This window comes from Coturnix japonica, chromosome 2 (assembly GCF_054131305.1).
Source record: "Coturnix japonica strain WE chromosome 2, WE-NBRP24, whole genome shotgun sequence".
Classification (NCBI taxonomy): domain Eukaryota; kingdom Metazoa; phylum Chordata; class Aves; order Galliformes; family Phasianidae; genus Coturnix; species Coturnix japonica.
Window position 1 is genome coordinate 125,058,658 of NC_140664.1, and position 17,184 is coordinate 125,075,841.

The 17,184-nt window shown below is 45.6% G+C and overlaps 1 protein-coding gene across 2 annotated transcripts; it reads right to left on the reverse strand.

Annotated features, from left to right (window-relative positions):
• Nucleotides 1-1,028: 1,028 nt before the first annotated feature.
• On the reverse strand, nt 1,029-10,950 carry LOC107308948 (patched domain-containing protein 3-like). Of its 2 annotated transcripts, XM_015853231.3 has the most exons (4): nt 9,597-10,950; nt 9,377-9,498; nt 7,475-7,620; nt 1,029-3,239 (listed from the first exon to the last, which is right to left on the reverse strand). In XM_015853231.3, the coding sequence occupies exons 1-4, from the start codon at nt 10,323-10,325 to the stop codon at nt 1,636-1,638; spliced, it is 2,601 nt and encodes an 866-aa protein (XP_015708717.2). In that variant the 5' UTR covers nt 10,326-10,950; the 3' UTR covers nt 1,029-1,635. The 2 variants fall into 2 exon arrangements, with proteins under 2 accessions (XP_015708717.2, XP_085394885.1); XM_085538759.1 differs by lacking the exon at nt 7,475-7,620.
• Between the last annotated feature and the right edge of the window lie 6,234 nt (nt 10,951-17,184).

Here is a 17,184-nt window from a genome sequence, read left to right on the forward strand (position 1 = left end):
TTAGCAGAGAAGATCGAAGCAAAAAAAAAACCTTGTCTTTTGTTACCAGTTTGTCTGTCACTCACTGGGGTGTAGGGGGGGTACGCCCTCCTGGACTTTCCACTTCTGGTTGAAGGCACCCGTAGAAGCCTTTCTTGTTCTTTTTGGCATCCCTAACCACATTCAGTTCTAGCATTATCTTGGCTTTCCTGACCTCACCCTTACACAGCCTAGCGGCTTCCTTATATTCTTCCTCGAGTACCTGTCCCCATTTCCACTGTCTGTGCATTCTCTTCTTGCTCTTCAGTTTGACTAGTTGGTCCCAGTTCAGCCATGCTGGCCTCTTGCCTTCCTTTCCTGACTTGCTACACCTGCAGATTGAGCTCTTGCACACTGAAGAAAGCCTCAAAGATCTGCCAGCTCTGCCCTTATCCATAAGGACAGCTTCCCAGGGCGTTTTGTTGACTAACTCCATGAAGAGCTGGAAGTCAGCTTTCCTAAATTTTAGCTTCCTAATGGTACTCTTCACCTGTCTCATGTCCCTCTGGAGCGTGACGTCAACCATAGCATGATCGCTACAGCCCAGGCAGCCTCCAATCCTTGCCTACAGCTCGCTGTGCTACTTTTCCAGCAGATGTCTGGGTGTATTCCTATGGAACTGGTCCCAATTCCAGATGGAACAGAGATTTCTAACAGGTAGCTCATTAAATTGGTGACAAACTACGTACTGGCTCTTAATCCAGTCCCTACAAGTTAAAATTCTTTGTTTATTATCAATATTTTAGTGAAAGCTCTTCTGCTCCATTGATGCGTCGAAAATTGGATTGTTACAAACACAACAGAATTTATGGCTTTAGCTTTTGAACTGAATGGCTTAATCCTGCGCTGCTTTTTGACTTTGTCCTCAAACAGGTGTGATGCTTTCTAGGAAATTCCACCCCGTCATGCCATGGCAGGCCATTTACCACTATGGTCACTCAGGTTGTCCGCACAGGATCATGGTATATATCCATTTGGAAACTGCAGCCAACAAAACAAATATAGTCGTCTTAAAGATACAATTTGTTTAATCTTAGCAAGAAAAGATCCATTTGAACAAAAAAACATGAGTCAGTTAGTCTTCCCTATGGGACGAAGTCTCCCAAACGCTTATGAACCATTGCAGAATGAGGCAGTACTCACCTGCTGATCATCATAATGTAAAACCTCAAGGTTCGAGTCTCTTGAGGAAACTGTCTACAGGCTCAGTGTAGAGTGACTGCATCAAGGCAAACAGCCAGGAAATGCATGAAACCAATGGCTGCTGTAGCCTTTTCTGTGTATTTCCTGACTGAACTGTAAAAGTCCATCACACTGGGACTATCTTTAGTGTTCAGAATAATTTCAGTTTCAATACATTCAGTAAACAATTTTCACACATGCCAGGAAGAAGGCTTAACATTAAAGTTACAAAGTTGAGCACACAAAAAAGGAGGAAATGCAAATCCATTCTGTGCACTTTCACTTCTTCTGTTACTTAATGCCTGGCTTTTCTTGAGCCTTTGCCTCTCTGCTGTATTATTCCATCCTTCCCGTCCTTCATTTCTTACATTCCCCCGAAGTAGCTGCGTTTTAAACTCCAAATAATGTATACATAATTTTAAACATTTAAATTAGTTATGCACGGTCTTTGTCATTTCTATATCTAAAGTCTTGCATTTTAGTTTCAGTAACGGGTGGCGATTTTCCAAAGTATCCAAAAAAGGTGAGAAATACTGGAATAAACACCAGACCGTGAAGAGCCCCAAACAAAATAACAAGAAACATGATCTTAAAAAATGTTCTGAAGATGTAGGTTTTGGCTGCGGCCAGGACAACTACTCCTAGCACAGTGGATACTGCTCCTTGTAACACTGGGTAACCCAGCTGGTGCAGAGCTCCTATTGCCTTTGCATTGGCCGATGACTCTTCACTCGTAACAAAGGCATAGGAAATATGTGCAGAAAAATCTACCGAAAATCCAATGCAAATGACCAGGTTAATCATGGATATGGAGTCAAGGCTGATGTCCCAAAATGCCATGAAACCAGCAACGCCAACGATAACGGAAGCTATAGCAAAAGTCACCCACAAGCAACACAGTGGGCTGGGAATAAGCACAAGAGAGACAACGAGCATCGCCCCAGCAGCGATGGCAACATTCTGAATGGTGTTCTGCACTATTACCAGGTACTGGTCGTAGTAGATGAATGCTGGATGGTACACCATGAGTGGAACTACGCACTGCTCGGCTCTGTCTCTTAACTGATGTAACAGATTTTTCTCGTCAACAGCTGAGGTGACATTCACTGTCTGGATGAAGAAACGAGAAGCTGCTATTCCTTCTGCAGTCTTGTCAATGTCCCACTCAAAACTGGGATAGTAGTGGAATAGTACAGATAAGTTATTAATGAAATTATCCTTATTATTTATATTTATTAAACCATTTTCAGCAATTCCGGTGTACACTCGCAGCCACGACAGTGAGAGGTTCCTGTCTATGTAGGCAATGTCCTCTAAATCCTGCATGCAAGCCTCAATGTCATTACGAACGGACTCATCCCAGTAATTCACGCTGTCAGTAACGACAACCATGACCCTGGGTCCGTATTCTGAGAAGTATTTGTCATCGTCGTCATAGTATGCAATAACGTAAGAGTCATCGCTAGCCAGGTTTCGAAGATCTATGCCCTCCTTCATCTGGGTGCATCCATAAATACTGCCACCCAAATATGCTCCATACAGCAACACCACAAGAAGCTTGATCCATTTACCTGTCAAGAAAGGACCGTAATACTTTTTGAAGAATACGCTCATTGGATGCTCGCTTTCTGCCTCACTGGTTTCTGGCTCAGGCGGCTCACTGGAACAGCTGCCTAAACAACATGCATTATACAAGCAGGACTTCTTTCCTACTTTCACTTGCATACAAGTTAACCAGTGTCGGTTTCCTTTCACTCTTCTATGATCTAACACGATAATTGCCCCAAAGAAGGTAATAACATAGACATAGCAGAAGACAAAGGCAGTGCCGGTGTAGAGGCAGAATGACCTCACAGAAGGAAAAGCAGTCCAGGTGCCAATGAAGAAGGCCAAGACATCTGTGAGAGTGGTGATTGTCACAGAAAGCGCTGCTTCGCTGTAAGTCTCAGCCAGCCGAGATTTAGTGTCTGTTTTGTCTGCCTTGCTTGAGCTCTGTTCCCAGGAAGAGATCATGATAAACATGTCATCCACACCGACTCCTGCAAGGGGAGAAAAAGTTAACTCTGCATGGCACAAGGCAGCTTCCACTGACGCACAGCAAAAGCACCACATAAACAGCATTTAAGGTTACACCGAATTCCCAAAAAGCAAGCGATGCTGCTGGCTTTAGTGCTGCCCATCTCTGACAAGTGTTTTGTGTCTGCTGTTCATGTATATGCTGATATAGATGACACAGATACAAATGCATTGCTTATTCTGTCACATCTCTGTCCTCATCTGTAGAAGCATCTCCTGCTGTCCCTGGAATCTGCAGCAAATTAGGCCAATTATTTCTTGCTTGGTCTTCTGCAGACAGGGAGAAGTCATGGAAGTTTGCCAGTCGCTCTCATTCCCTCTTCACTCTCCTCAGTTTTTCTTACAAGAATTTACTCATGATCTCTATAAACAGCTTATTTTTGAAATGTATATTATTTGCTGACCTTTACTTTTGTCATGATTCTTAAACTGTTTTCTTATATTAATTAATCTTCCCATTTTTACATATACGCCAGCATACACTCCTCATCAGAATCCTGGAAGACCATGCCAGGAAAACTCTGGGTTCTGGTCTAGAGTTTTCACCGAAGACACAGGAGAAAGTAAGCAGATAATAAGCTTCTCCCAGTTCTGCTAACTGCTACGAGTTTATCAGAAACTGGTCAGTATTTTGCCAGTGTCATTGTATCAAGATTTCTTCTGGTCTCTGAAAAGCAAACATGCATAAAGTAGGAGCAGGAGCAGGAGCAGATGGATAAAGATGCAATAGATGGCACTGCTAAGCAGGTGAAAACACTGCATGCTGTGTGCACAACTGAGCGGCTGTAAAAAGGCAATTATGAATTATTTATAAAACAAGTAATTATTGTGATCACAAGCATTCACAAGACTTAGTGTTGGTCAATGTTTGAATCAACACAACAACAACAACAAAAATTTATGTTCCCAGTGGTAGCTGGGAAGAAGAGTTACAAGTGTTTCAAAAGGTGTAATCAATTCACAGGAAGTTTGGTGAACTGAAGAAATACTAATATAATGACTTTCAGAATTACAGCAGACCAGTGAAAGAAAAAGCAACAAACACAAAGAACTGCAAATAGAACACAGAGATAGGAGAATAACCGGCTAAGTGGTCGAAACAGATCTGGGTTAAGGGAAGGAAAGGAAGTATAGAGCAATCAGCCAAAGAGGGCAAGAACACTGCAAGAATAATATATGGATGAGTGCTGGTCTGGGAATACAGGTACTACAGTGGCAAGTGGCTGAAAGGGAGTACAAACAGCGGGGTTCATATTTTCAAAGGGAGAGACCTGCAGTCCATCAAGGAGGAAAGTAGAAATGAGCACAAATATGTGAAAAATGAATGAGAAAGAAACAATTATCCATAAATATGCCAAACATGATAATGCATTGATATCACAGAATCACAGAGTTTGGAAGAGACCTCTGTAGATCCAAGAAGTAGAAGTCCAACCCTCCACTAAAGCAGGCTCCCTAAGTAAGTTATACAGGAGAGTGTCTAGGTGGGTTCTGAATATCTCCAGAGGAGACTCCACAACTCTCTGGGCAACCTGTTCCAGTGCTCTTGCTACCTCCAAAATAAGTTTCTCCTCATGTTCATATGGAATTTCCTGTGTTCCAGTTTGTTCCCATTGCTCCTTGTCCTGCTGTTGGGGACCACCAAAACCAGCCTGGCCCATCCACTTGACTCCCATCCCTAAGACTTTTATAAGCATCAGTAAGATCCCCACTCAGTCTTCTCTTCTCCAGGCCCCTCATCATCTTTGTGGCCCTCCACTGGACTCTCTCCAGCAGCTCCCTGTCTTTCTTTAACTGAGGAGCACAGAACTGGTTGCAGTACTCCAGATGCAGCCTCACCAGGGCTGAGTAGAGGGGGAGGATCACCTCCCTTTACCTGCTGGCCACACTTTTTAACACACCCCAGGACACCGCTGGCATTCTTGGACACAAGGGCACACTGCTGCTCATGGCCAACCTGTTTCCCAAAAGGACACTCAGGTCCTTCTTTACAGAGCTCCACTTCAGCAGTTCATCACCTAACCTCTACTGATGCATGCCGTTATTCCTGCCCAGGTGTAGGACCCCACACTTGCTCTAATTACATTCTAAAATACACACTCATAAGCATAGAAATAAAATTACTCTCAAGGCAGCAGCTTTCTCCTCCCAGATTTAGAATCTTCTAGCCTCAAAATATGCATGACCAGCAAAAATAAATTACAGTAACCAATGAAGCACTGAAAAGAAAGATAGTTTTGTCAACAGCTGTGTATAACAAAAAGTGCTTCTATTCAGATGTGGGCTTGCTCTGCACACCACCAAGCACCTAACTGTGTGCAGAATTAAAACAGAAAACTCTGCATGGATGCTGACTGTGTGAACCACGCATGTACTCCACTAGGGATAACAATAATGTCTTTGAAATTAATATTTGCACACTTTAATCAGCCCGCTAGAAGGCAGCATGATAACAGTCCTCTAATAAAGGACTGTTAAAAAAATTCATTATCACTGATGCATAGGAAAGAACAAGGAATGATTTTTTTAATGCTATTAGGGCAACCTCAAGAGTTCTTGAGATCACTATTACAAACAGCTTTTTGCTTAATTATCAGTCGGTTCCTAAACACATTTGGCAGCAGCATTGAGTGTGCCCCCCTCATGAAGTTCCCCCTACACCCCAGCTTCTGGTTCTGATGGAATGGTCTACCTAAAAGCACAGCTTCCAGCATACAATGATTAAGGAGAGATCTCAGCACTCAGCCCTCCCACTTGTGCCTGTACCTCTGATACCATGAAGGAAAGCCTGAAAACAGAACCTAACAGACCATAAACACAAGCGTCTGTCCATACCCACAAAGCAGAAGGATAAAAAGCTCACAGAATCTATTCCAGAAATGGCTCATGATTTTGAACCAAGGTTGCGACCTTTACATGTTTGGGATTGGCACTCATCTCTCTGAGCATCACCCAGGAGAGGATGAGCAGCAAGCCAGAAGGGGGCGCGGAATGGTGTCCAGCCACACAGCTCCTGACAGGCAGGTTTGAAAGCAATTCTTCTAAAATACAGATCATTTGTTTGCCTTAACCCAAAAACCAAATTCACCGTGATGTTTATAAAGATCTGAAGAGACTGTTTGCAGACATTATTCAGCTTCATGAGAGGTGCTTTGTTCAATTTGGAGCTTTTGCATCCAGGGGACAAACATGCAAATACCAAACACATTTGAATCATAGAGGGAACAAAGAAAAGTCCTGTCTCCTACAGAGCACTTGCATTAGACACCCAACAAAGCCTTGCACAGGTGTCCAAACTTTTGGCTTCCCTGGACAGCACTGAGCAAAGAGGAATTATGTTGGGCCACATGTAAGGGTTATAATTTTTATATATATAAAGTTCTGTTACTTATATACAATATATTTACTTGAAAAGAAAAGAAAAGAAAAGAAAAGAAAAGAAAAGAAAAGAAAAGAAAAGAAAAGAAAAGAAAAGAAAAGAAAAGAAAAGAAAAGAAAAGAAAAGAAAAGAAAAGAAAAGAAAAGAAAAGAAAAGAGAAGAAAAGAAAAGAAGAGGGCAAAGCATAAAAAACAAAACATAAAATTAGCATGTTGGACACTTACAACCTGCAGCCTCTAAGAGCCCAGGAGGTCCATGCACTTTCCTCAGCAAGGGATTAAGACCAAGAAAACATCACATGAATGTATCACATAGGAGACTAGGTGAGGTTTGTAAGGGTGTAATTTATTTGCAGCAACATTATTTGAAGACATTTTGAAAGCTAAGCTCTGGCTGTCAAGTGGTCTGTGTAACTGCGACACAGTGATATTCAGTAACTTCCTGTTGTTCTTGTGGGGTGCTGCTTCTAAGAGCAAGCATCACTTCCATGTTACACCAAAATGAGGCTGCCTGAAGTCATTATATTGCATAGGAAATTTCACATCCAAACAAGATGAACTTTGAAACTACAGACTGTCCTGATACAGTCAGGCCTGATTTTATCTAAACAAAGACCCTAGTAACTTTTTTTGCATATTCAGGTGATAATACACATACTGGCTTTAGTCTCTGCTGGTTTGGCATAAGCTGTGCATGTATTCCGCACTGCTCACTGCTGAGCTAGGTATGAACTGACACTCATAAAAGAGTAACACTGTCAAGTTGTTCTAATTCCTGATTTTCTCTTCACACGGAGCCCAACACAGTTTTTCTACTTACCAAGAATAAGAAATGGAGCATTTGCTACAGTTGCCACAAACGGAACTCCACAATACATCATCAATCCAAAGCTGCTTAATACAGCTAAACCGGAGGAAAGCACTCCACAGCATGCAAGCCAGATGTTATTTCTTACACAGTTCAGCCTGAAAACATTTTAAGGAACAGCTTAGTTACAAGTCAAGTATTTCACCACGGCATTTGGCATGACAACTGAATTCTCTGCAGAGATACGGATCGTATCCCAACCACAAAAGGAACCTGATGGAAGCTGCTATTTGCTAGGATTGCTCCCAAGCATTAAGACAAAATGAATGCATACGGCAGGTGCCACATGTACTATTACTGCTGGCCAGTTACAGAGAAATGCACCTGAGAGTAAAATATGCACGCTGATCTTTGTGCCAATAAGCGAGCAGCTATAGTGAAGATACGTACCTTTGAGAGGTTAGATTTAGGGTCTTCAAACAAGTCATTCATTTTTAGAGGCTCTGTCCAGGTTTTTAGGGTAGCATTAGTGTAGTATGAATGCATTCCCTGGGCTGTAAGCACTGTGCTGTAGATAAGCTTTCTATTTGCCAAGATGCCCGCAATGACTGGATTGAGGATTCCCCATGGAACACTCCCAGTGGGAGACTTAGCCTGTGGTAGCACTGCACCGGGACAGCAGAGCTACCCTGTGCTCCATCAGAAGTATCCTCCAAGCTCTAGAACATTTTCAAACTTTAAGAGAACCTCTTGGTTCCAAGCAAGATGAATCTGGTAAGCTACCATATCCAATTCAGGTTGCAACCTTTTGGGTAAGCCATGACTTTTATATACATAAACAGCTGCGTATGCTGGAACTGCATTCAGCTGAAACCCCCTACCAGACTCTAATATGAGAAGCACATCACAGCTACCTAACTCGTGGGAGGTCAGTGTGGTACACATTAATCAGTGGGTGTACAGATGCGATTTGGTGGAACCACCCTTACTCTGGCTGTGCTCCCAACTGATGACGCCTGAGACAGCTGATAACCAAAACTGCATGTCCTTGTTAGCACAGTGCATCACACAAGATCCAGTCCAAGAGACCCACCCCTTGAGCAGAACTTTATTCTTCAAGCGCAGCACACAAACCCTGCCCTACAGCTGTCAAACGTAGGACAGCTCACCTTCCACCTGAACAAAGAGGGCAGCCTAAGTTCTTTGTGACACAGGCAGTGCTCAGTATTAAGCAGGATGCTTAAGGACTTACACAGAGTTGCAGCAATTTATGCAGTTACCGTTAATTCAACTGTATCACAACTGAGGTGGTAGGAAAACAGTGCAACAAGACCTGAGAACAGCGTACTTCCTCCTCACTTTCTGTCTTCCTTCCCTTATTTGGACTTGTCTTTACAAAGTGTTAACAGAGCTCTGTGACGCACAGAGCATCCAGCAGCTCCTGGTCCCCTTCCTTTGTAAGGTCAAGTAGGACCAGGTGGCTGTGCCTGTTTGTGCCACGGTTACAGCACTCTGACTGCTAAGAGTATTGTTGTTGTGGTTGTTTGACATAGCTGCAACACACGGAAACAGACCAGTAACATAAAAATGATTCCTATGAGATGAGGACCACATAAATGATTGATGGCTTCACAGGATGAACTGCTGGGTACGAACATTCAGGCTGCACATGTCTGAACTGAAGTTTTGTATAGGGACTCAACCGATGCTCTGCATGTTCCCCACTTAAGCACACAGGAAGCATGAATTCTCACATCAGCTCACATCAGAGTGAAAGTGAAAAAACGTGTTTTGCCTGTGATTACATTTCACGAGGGCCGCTCAGCAGCAGCCCAAGGAGCCCAAACGCAGCTGCACCCGCAGTGGAAGCGCAGAGGCGGCCGCTCGCAGCCCCGGGGCTTCCAGGTACTTTACCTCAGGCAAGAGACGACCGAGAAGGTGATGGTCAAGAAGTAGGTGATGGAGAAGAGCGGGATGACGCTCTTGGTGTTCCCTTCAAACTCCTCCTGTCTGGACAGCGAGGTGAAGTACGTCACCTGGTGCGGAAACAGCGCGAGGTCAGCGGACGCGTTTCTGCCCCGGCCGCCGCTCGGCCCCGCTCCGCCGCAGCCGCAGCCCCCCGCCCCGGCGCTACCTCGACGGCCGTGAGGTTCAGCTCCCGCAGCTCGGCCGGGAAGTCCCGCACGAACGTCTCCAGCCACGCCCGGCTGTCGCCCGCCTGGCCGCCGTCCTCCCGCAGGTAATACATCAGCTTCAGGGCCCGCGCCCGCTCCACGCGCCCGCCGCCGTCCGTCCGCACGCCGCCCAGCGCCGTGCCCAGGAAGGCGGCGCCGCTGCCGGGGAAGCGCAGCTCGGACAGGGCGCTGCCGTTGTCCAGCATCGGCAGCAGCGGGTTGGCGAGGACGCAAGCGCCGCCGCTGCGGGCGCAGAGCTGCTCGTAGCCGAGGTGGCGCGTCAAGTTGTCCAGCCGCAGCACTTCGTTCCGCGCCGGCACGTCGAGCACCGAGGCGTCCCCCGCCGCCACGGCGATGAGCGCGGCGTAGGCGCCCTCCGTGGGCAGCCGCTCGGCGGAGAAGCGCTGCGAGTCGTCGGTGGGGAAGTGCCGCCGCACCGAGTCCCGCTCGGCCTTGGCGGGCCCGCCGGTCGGCGTGAACTGGCCCTCGATGTCGTTCGTCTGCAGGTCCGGCAGGAAGTAGAAGCCGGCGCCCAGCCCGGCCGACAGCAGCAGCGGCAGCAGCACGAAGGGCCAGGGCCGGGCGGCCACGACGCGCCCCAGCGCTTCGAAGAGCCGCGTCAGGGGCCGCTCCACGCAGTTGGTGTTGCTGCAGGAGCAGCGCTCCCGGCCGGACCGCGGCTGCCCCATGGCCGGGCCGGCAGTACGGGCCGTCGGCTGCCGCGCACCCTCAGCTCAGTAACGCTTTCGCTCGGCAGGAGGAATGCCGCCCCCCACCCGCCGTAACCGACACACTGAGCGCTTTTCATCCGCTCCTTTACCGGCCCACCCCGCGCTGACTCACCCCGCCCGCCGCCCCCTCCACCCCAGCACGAGGCGGGGTCACGGCGCTGCCCCTCCGCGCCCGGGATGATCCCCGGGCGGGTCGCCGCCCCGCTGCCGTTATGCGGCGATGGGAGCGCCTGGAAACGCCCGTGCCCCCTCCAGCGGCTCTACAGCCGTTCCACCTTCCCCCGCTCTGAACGCTGTTGAGGCGCTCTGGGGCTGCCACAAACCAGAATCGCGAAGTTTGCGGAAAGAGAACCGAAGCGCTTTTATTTATTTATTTATCTATTTATTTAGACTGCCTGGGAGCAGAACATGTAACCCACCGATGTGCTTTGTGCCGTGTCTCCGCTTGGGGTGAACAAGTTTACAAAACGGGAATGAGAACTGCAGAGATAAAGGGCTCAGAAACAGCATTTAGTGACTGGAATGTGCAAGCGACTCAGATCGCAGTGTTACAACACACGGCAGCTTTGTGCAGTAACAATGATGGAAAACATCCTGCCAAGCCCACGGCGTACCCAGCAGCCGGCTGCTCATCGCTCTAAGTGATGCTGCTTTGAGTGCCCTCTGGCTGAGAACGAAATTAACCTCAGATGTGACATTTCTGAGTGTCTCGCCAATTAACTCAGACGGGCGCTTCTTCTCGCCCTTCTTTGTAAAAAAAAGCAGCTCTTTCCTACCAGTGCTTCCAGAGAAAAGTTATTTGATGTCATGGAAGCGCTGGGCTTCCATTACCAATTACTGGTAAGGAGTTATGGCAACAGCTGGAAATGGCTGTCTGTTTTCTGTGGAGATAACTGAGGAGAACAGATGGATGCGCAAATGAACATCAGCTATGCCTGTCCCCATGGAAAGACGCTAAGAAGACAGTGAGGATGTTCCGTCAGTGGACCTGTTTGTGGACAGACCATTGAGCTTGCAGCAGACGTGAAGAGAACTTTCCATTTGATTGCTTGAACAATAAAAACCAGCCATAAAGCCTTATCAGTTATGATAGGTTTACTGAGAAAGGAAATAAAAGTTGATGGCTTGTTGTGGCTCTGGGAATTTGTGTGTAAGAACTCTGCAGTATTTCACAGTGTAAGGCTAGAAATGGGACCATTCCCAGTAGACCACTGTTTTCCTTTCTTTGTGGCTGAAAGCAAAACCTTCCTACTGATGGCCTTGTTGCACTGGCAGGAGCTAAGGTCACTCAAGCTGAAGTGGAACTTGAACGCATGATTTCTTACATAAAGCTCTGGAACAAGGCAAAAGTATCAAAGAATCACAGAACTGCTTAGACTGGAGGGGATCTCTCAGGATTATTTATTGCAACACTGCCAATCAAACATCGGTTAGGCAGATCAGACTGCTCCAGGACTGTCCAGTTTAGAGTATATTCTAGGACAGAGATCAGTCCATGCAAGTCATTTTACCTTTGGTACATGAGGAGGAGGTGAAGAATACTTAAGGAAACTGGACACAAGTGAATCCAGAAGGTACTAGAGGACGTGAACATCTGTATCCATGTGTTTGAAGATGCAACATCCTGAAATGCGCTTCATGATTCTGTTGTGATTTATGAAAAACAAGTTGGCAATTAGACATAATTTCAGGATATATTTTTGTTCTACCGATGTTAAATCTACGCATAAATAAATAGAGGCAGGTGGATCTAAGCACATTCACTTAACGTAATTTGATGTCCCTTACTAGCAACAGAAAAATTATATTGTACCAGCAGCAAGACACTTCCCTAGTGAGAGAGAGAGGGAGATAATTGAAGTTTGAACATGTGATCAAATGTTCTGCCGTTAATGCCTTAAAATTTATGCAAGCTACACATAATATAATTTATGACCAGTTATGAAACATTTCCTGAGGGGTTTCCCATAAATCTGTGGTTGAGGAGGAAAAAACCTATTCAGTTTCTGAGTGTATTTCATTTATGAAAGGTAACTGCTGATACAATTGCTAGGGCAGGGTCTGTGGGCTGTATGTGAGATTACGTCAAATCCGGCTGCAGACATACATTGCTATGGTTCACCATAAATAAATAAATAAACACCCCAAACAATTTCTGTTTCCCCAGGCTACCAACATAATGACATACAGCCACATGCAAAACAAGTCAGGAGTGCCACAAACAAGCAAAGGTCCCATTAGGTGTGGATGCTGAAAACTCCAGCTCCCAGCCTCCTGCTGAGCAGCCACCAACGCCTGGAAGCAAAACCTGACAGCAGGCTTTGCGGATGGTTTCCACATGTACAGCAAAAAAGGGGAGAGTGAACAACACTCAGATTAAATGGAGGAAAGGGAGGCCATCCAGAGGGACCTGGACAGGCTGGAGAAGTGGACCCATGTGAACCTAATGAGGTTCAACAAGGCCAAGTGCAAGGTGCTGCACTTGGGCCAGGGCAGTCCCAGGTGTTTATACAGACTGGGAGAAGAACCCATTGAGAGCAGCCATCAAGAACCCATTGAGAACCATTGGAAAAGGACTTGGGGGTCCTGGTGGATGAGAAGCTGGACATGAGTCAGCAGTGTGTGCTTGCAGCCCAGAAGGCCAGCTGTGTTCTGGTCTGTGTTAAAAAAGGGGTGGTCACCAGGGAGAGGGAGGTGATCGTCCCCCTCTACTCAGCTCTTGTGAGGCTCCGTCTGGAGTACTGCACCCAGGCTTGTGGCCTTCAGTACATGATGCAGAACTCTTGGAATGGGCCCAGAGGAGGGTCACTAAGATGATCAGAGAGAGCTGGAGCACCTCTCCTATGAAGAAAGGTTGAGGGAACTGGGCTTGTTTAGCTCAGAGAAGAGAAGGCTCCGGGGGGACCTCATTGTGGCCTTTCAGTACTTGAAGGGAGCATATAAATAGGAGGGAGAACTGCTCTTTACAAGTGTGGATAGTGACAGAACAAGGGGGAATGGTTTATACTGAGACTGGGGAGGTGTAGGTTAGATATTAGGAAGAAGTTTTTCACTCAGAGGGTGGTGGCACACTGGAACAGGTTGCCCAAGTAGGTTGTGGATGCCCCATTGCTGGAGGCATTCAAGGCCAGGCTGGATGTGGCTCTGGGCAGGCTGGTCTGGTGGTTGGTGACACAGCACAAAGCAGGGGGGTTGAAAGTTGATGATCATTGTGGTCCTTTTCAACCCAGGCCATTCTAGGATTCTATGAAAGACTACACGGTGGTTTTCTTTTAAGCTGGATGTAACAAGCATTATTTTTATCTAAAACATCAAACTTTACATTTCCGAAATGTGAAATTTCCCTGAAAGTTCCCTTTGAAACATTTACTACTTTTCCAAGCCTATAAATAGTGATTATTGTGGAAACCACTTCCCCTAACACTGCTTCGTGTTTTTCTGTTTAGACAGTGTTTTTCACAGCAAATTCAGCTGCAGTTAGTTCACTGACAGAAAAGCAGACCTATTAGAGGTCTTCAACTGCTTTGCCTTTTAGCTCTATGCAGGAAATCTGCTGTCAATTCTGGAAATATGTCTAAATGCAAATAATCATGACTAATAGTCAGGAACTGCCACGTGAAGTGGGACAGGCCAAGGCCACACTGGGTTGGCTCCTGCAAGTGGGGTCCACACCCAGAGAAGGGCCACGTCCAGGCACAGACAGTTTCTACAGTTCATGACTGAGCCCTGGCTGTGCCTGCCAGGAAAAATGTCACAGAATAACAATGATTACATCAATCATTTGATAATCTTTACACCTTGCGAATGTGTAAAATTGTCTTTCCGTAAATGGAATGAACGCCAATATGAAAAGTTATCTCTTATATGAAGAACTCAATAAATAATCCAATTACCCCCCCTTCAGTGACTTTGTTTAGTATTCAGGCTCTGCTAAATCATAGCTTGTTTTCAGAGCCAAATTCTCAGATATTTAAACACCACAGAATCACCAAATATTCAAAACAAGAAGTTATTTTTTCCCCATACAAGAAATACTCTGAAAAGCTAAAACAGACATTGGTTGATGTAATCAATAGAGGTGCTGCAGTTTCTTGGCATCAATAACATGTATTTATAGTTCCTGAAGTTCATTTGTGACTTGTATGGACATTTTACAGGGAAGTTTATAAACAGGTAATTAAAAAAGCAGCATACAGAGGTAACATTTTCCTTATTGATAAGACACTGATTAAAGAGACACTTCATACTTCTCTTCATACTTTTTTCTTAATGTATTTTTTTTCTCAGCTGCCTGCTTTCATAACGACACGAGGAAGCTGGAGAGCCGTGTTCTTTGAGAAACAGAATTATACGTGTAGCCGCAGAACTGTTAACACTGCAGATACAGCCCTTTGCGCTAAGGTCAGGTTGCTCAGGACATTGCCCAGTATGGTTCTGAACATCTCCACAGTGATGCTCCTCAAACAGTCTAGGAAGTTTGCTGCTGTTTGCTTTTTACAATTATAGTCTGGAAATGTTGCAACAGCCCCTGTGCATACTAGGGGGATTGGGTTGTTTTTAAGAAGCTCAGGAGTGTTTGTCTATTGCTATAAAGTCTTTCTCTGTAACTATGTGTCATTAATGCAAGAGGGAAAAAAAAGAAAAAAGAAAAACAAAAGAACACAATAGTGGTTAGTGTCCATGACTGAAGGGAGTTAAGTCGAAGGGACAGGAAGGTCAGGGACTTCCCCAGAACCTCTTCAGATTTCAAGCCTTAGACCTCACTCAAATCTGAGCGAGAGAGAGAACAAGGAAAAGGCTGTATCAACCCGCAGGGGTTTGTCCCTCCAGAGGAACAAACCGCAGGGGTTTGGCTGCCAGGGCCCCGAGCACACAGGGCAAAGGCACAGCCGACAGCAGCCCTGGTCTTTGGGAGGTGGGCTGAGGCTCCCAGGGGGGCTGTGGGAAGGCTGCAGCCAGGGGCCAGTCGTGCGCTGTGGAAACTGCCTGTGCAAGGCCACGGCCCACAGTCTGGGCCCAGACCCCAACCACAGGCCTCGGCCTGGACCTGTCCCTGGCCTCAGCCTGTCCCAGTCTCCATGGCGGTGCCAGTGCCCAAGGCTGGGGCTGCATCTCCTGTCCCGGCCTGTTCTGCTCCCTGGCTAACAGGCCTTTTCCTGACCCAGTGAGCCCCAGACCTTGGTGGGCCCAGTGAGGGGAGTGTCAAGAGCTGCTAGCCAAGAGAAGTCTGGTACTCAGAAAGGTTCTGTTTTCCAGTTTGTCTTGCCCATCAAACCTGAAGTATTGGCTGGAAAACAAGAAGAGAAATGCGCAGAAGAATATTCCTGAGGGTACTAAATTTGTAAATGAGGAATAAGTGTAAGAATCCTAATAAAAGAGCCTAAGATGAGAAGCATCTTGTGAAAATATGCATTTACCAGAAAATAATATTCTCTCATACATGAAAAATGTTCTGTTTTCCAGCTCCATCCACAAGGTCTATTGCCCTGTCATCTTCCTGAAGAAAATGAATTTGACAAAGCATTTAGGAAGCAAAATATCCCTGTTTTTGTTCTAAATTTTTTATCATCTTCCAGCTTTGTAAGGGCCTTTAGTTCTCAGTTGATGGCCAGATGAAGAGTCTTAAAAAATATTTCATATTCCATTTTCCAGTTTACTTAGTTCTTGAACGGGTATTTCTGAGCTCATCCTGAAGTCTTCTGGCCTTGACTATCACTTTGGTTTGCCCCTCCAGAGGAACAAACAAGCTCTCACCACTGGAAAATCATTAGCAGTGTTTGTGATGTACTAAAGGTCAAAAAAACAAAACAAAACAAAACAAAACAAAGCAAAAAAAACAAAAGAAAAAAGAAGGAAAAGAAGCCAGAGGCTGGTGATATGGCTACAGCACGTTGGCTGACACAACAAACACAGATAATCCTCTCCTGAGACCTGATTGAGCATTTAAGACATAACTAAATTGCTGTGACCCCCCTCCAGCTTACAGTGCTCAGCTTCCTCACTTAGAAGCAAACAAAGTATAAGATACCCTTAGGCTAAATTAAGGCAACATAACACCAAATGATCAATTAAAAATACTGATGGCAGCAGCTATTTTGGCAGAAGCTATCTTGGCAGAAATTATTTCAACCTTGTTATCTCTAATTCACTTAACATATGAGAGAAAGGAAAAAATGAAGATAGAAGAGTAGAGGTAAATGCAAGGTCTAACCCACCACCCTGGGATCAAGCAACATATTGGGCCTGCTTCCTCCAGACAGTGAATGCATACATGGGTCCTTAGGATTATTTTTTCTAGAGTCTAGTTCACATAACGCTCAGTGTGTAGTCCCAAGACCTTCCAGCAGCGGATTTGAGCAGGCTACCTTGTGCTCTCCCCTCTCCTTCACTGTAAGTTAGTCCTAGAGAGGTGCTATCCAGCCTGAGTAAGGTAATCACAATATCTCAATCTCTTCTGTCGAAACAGAGATGACTGTAAAATCTCTCTTCTTCTGCTGAGTGTTAGAAATATTAACTCATTCAGTTTAATCTATTTGGGCAGTTCAGTTTCTTACAGCAGGCTCTTCTCCCTTTATTGTCTGTCAAAATTATGAAGCCCATAGTATCCAATAAATGTAAAAAAAAAAAAAATTAAAAAAAATCAGACTAAATAAACTAGGAGAAGGGACTTTTTATAAGTGCATGTAGCGACAGAACAAGGGGAAATGGTTTTAAACTGGAAGAGGGTAGATCTAGACTAGATATCAGGAAGAAATTCTTCACTGTGAGGGTGGTGAGACACTGGAACAGTTTGCCTAGTGAGGTTGTGGATGCCCCC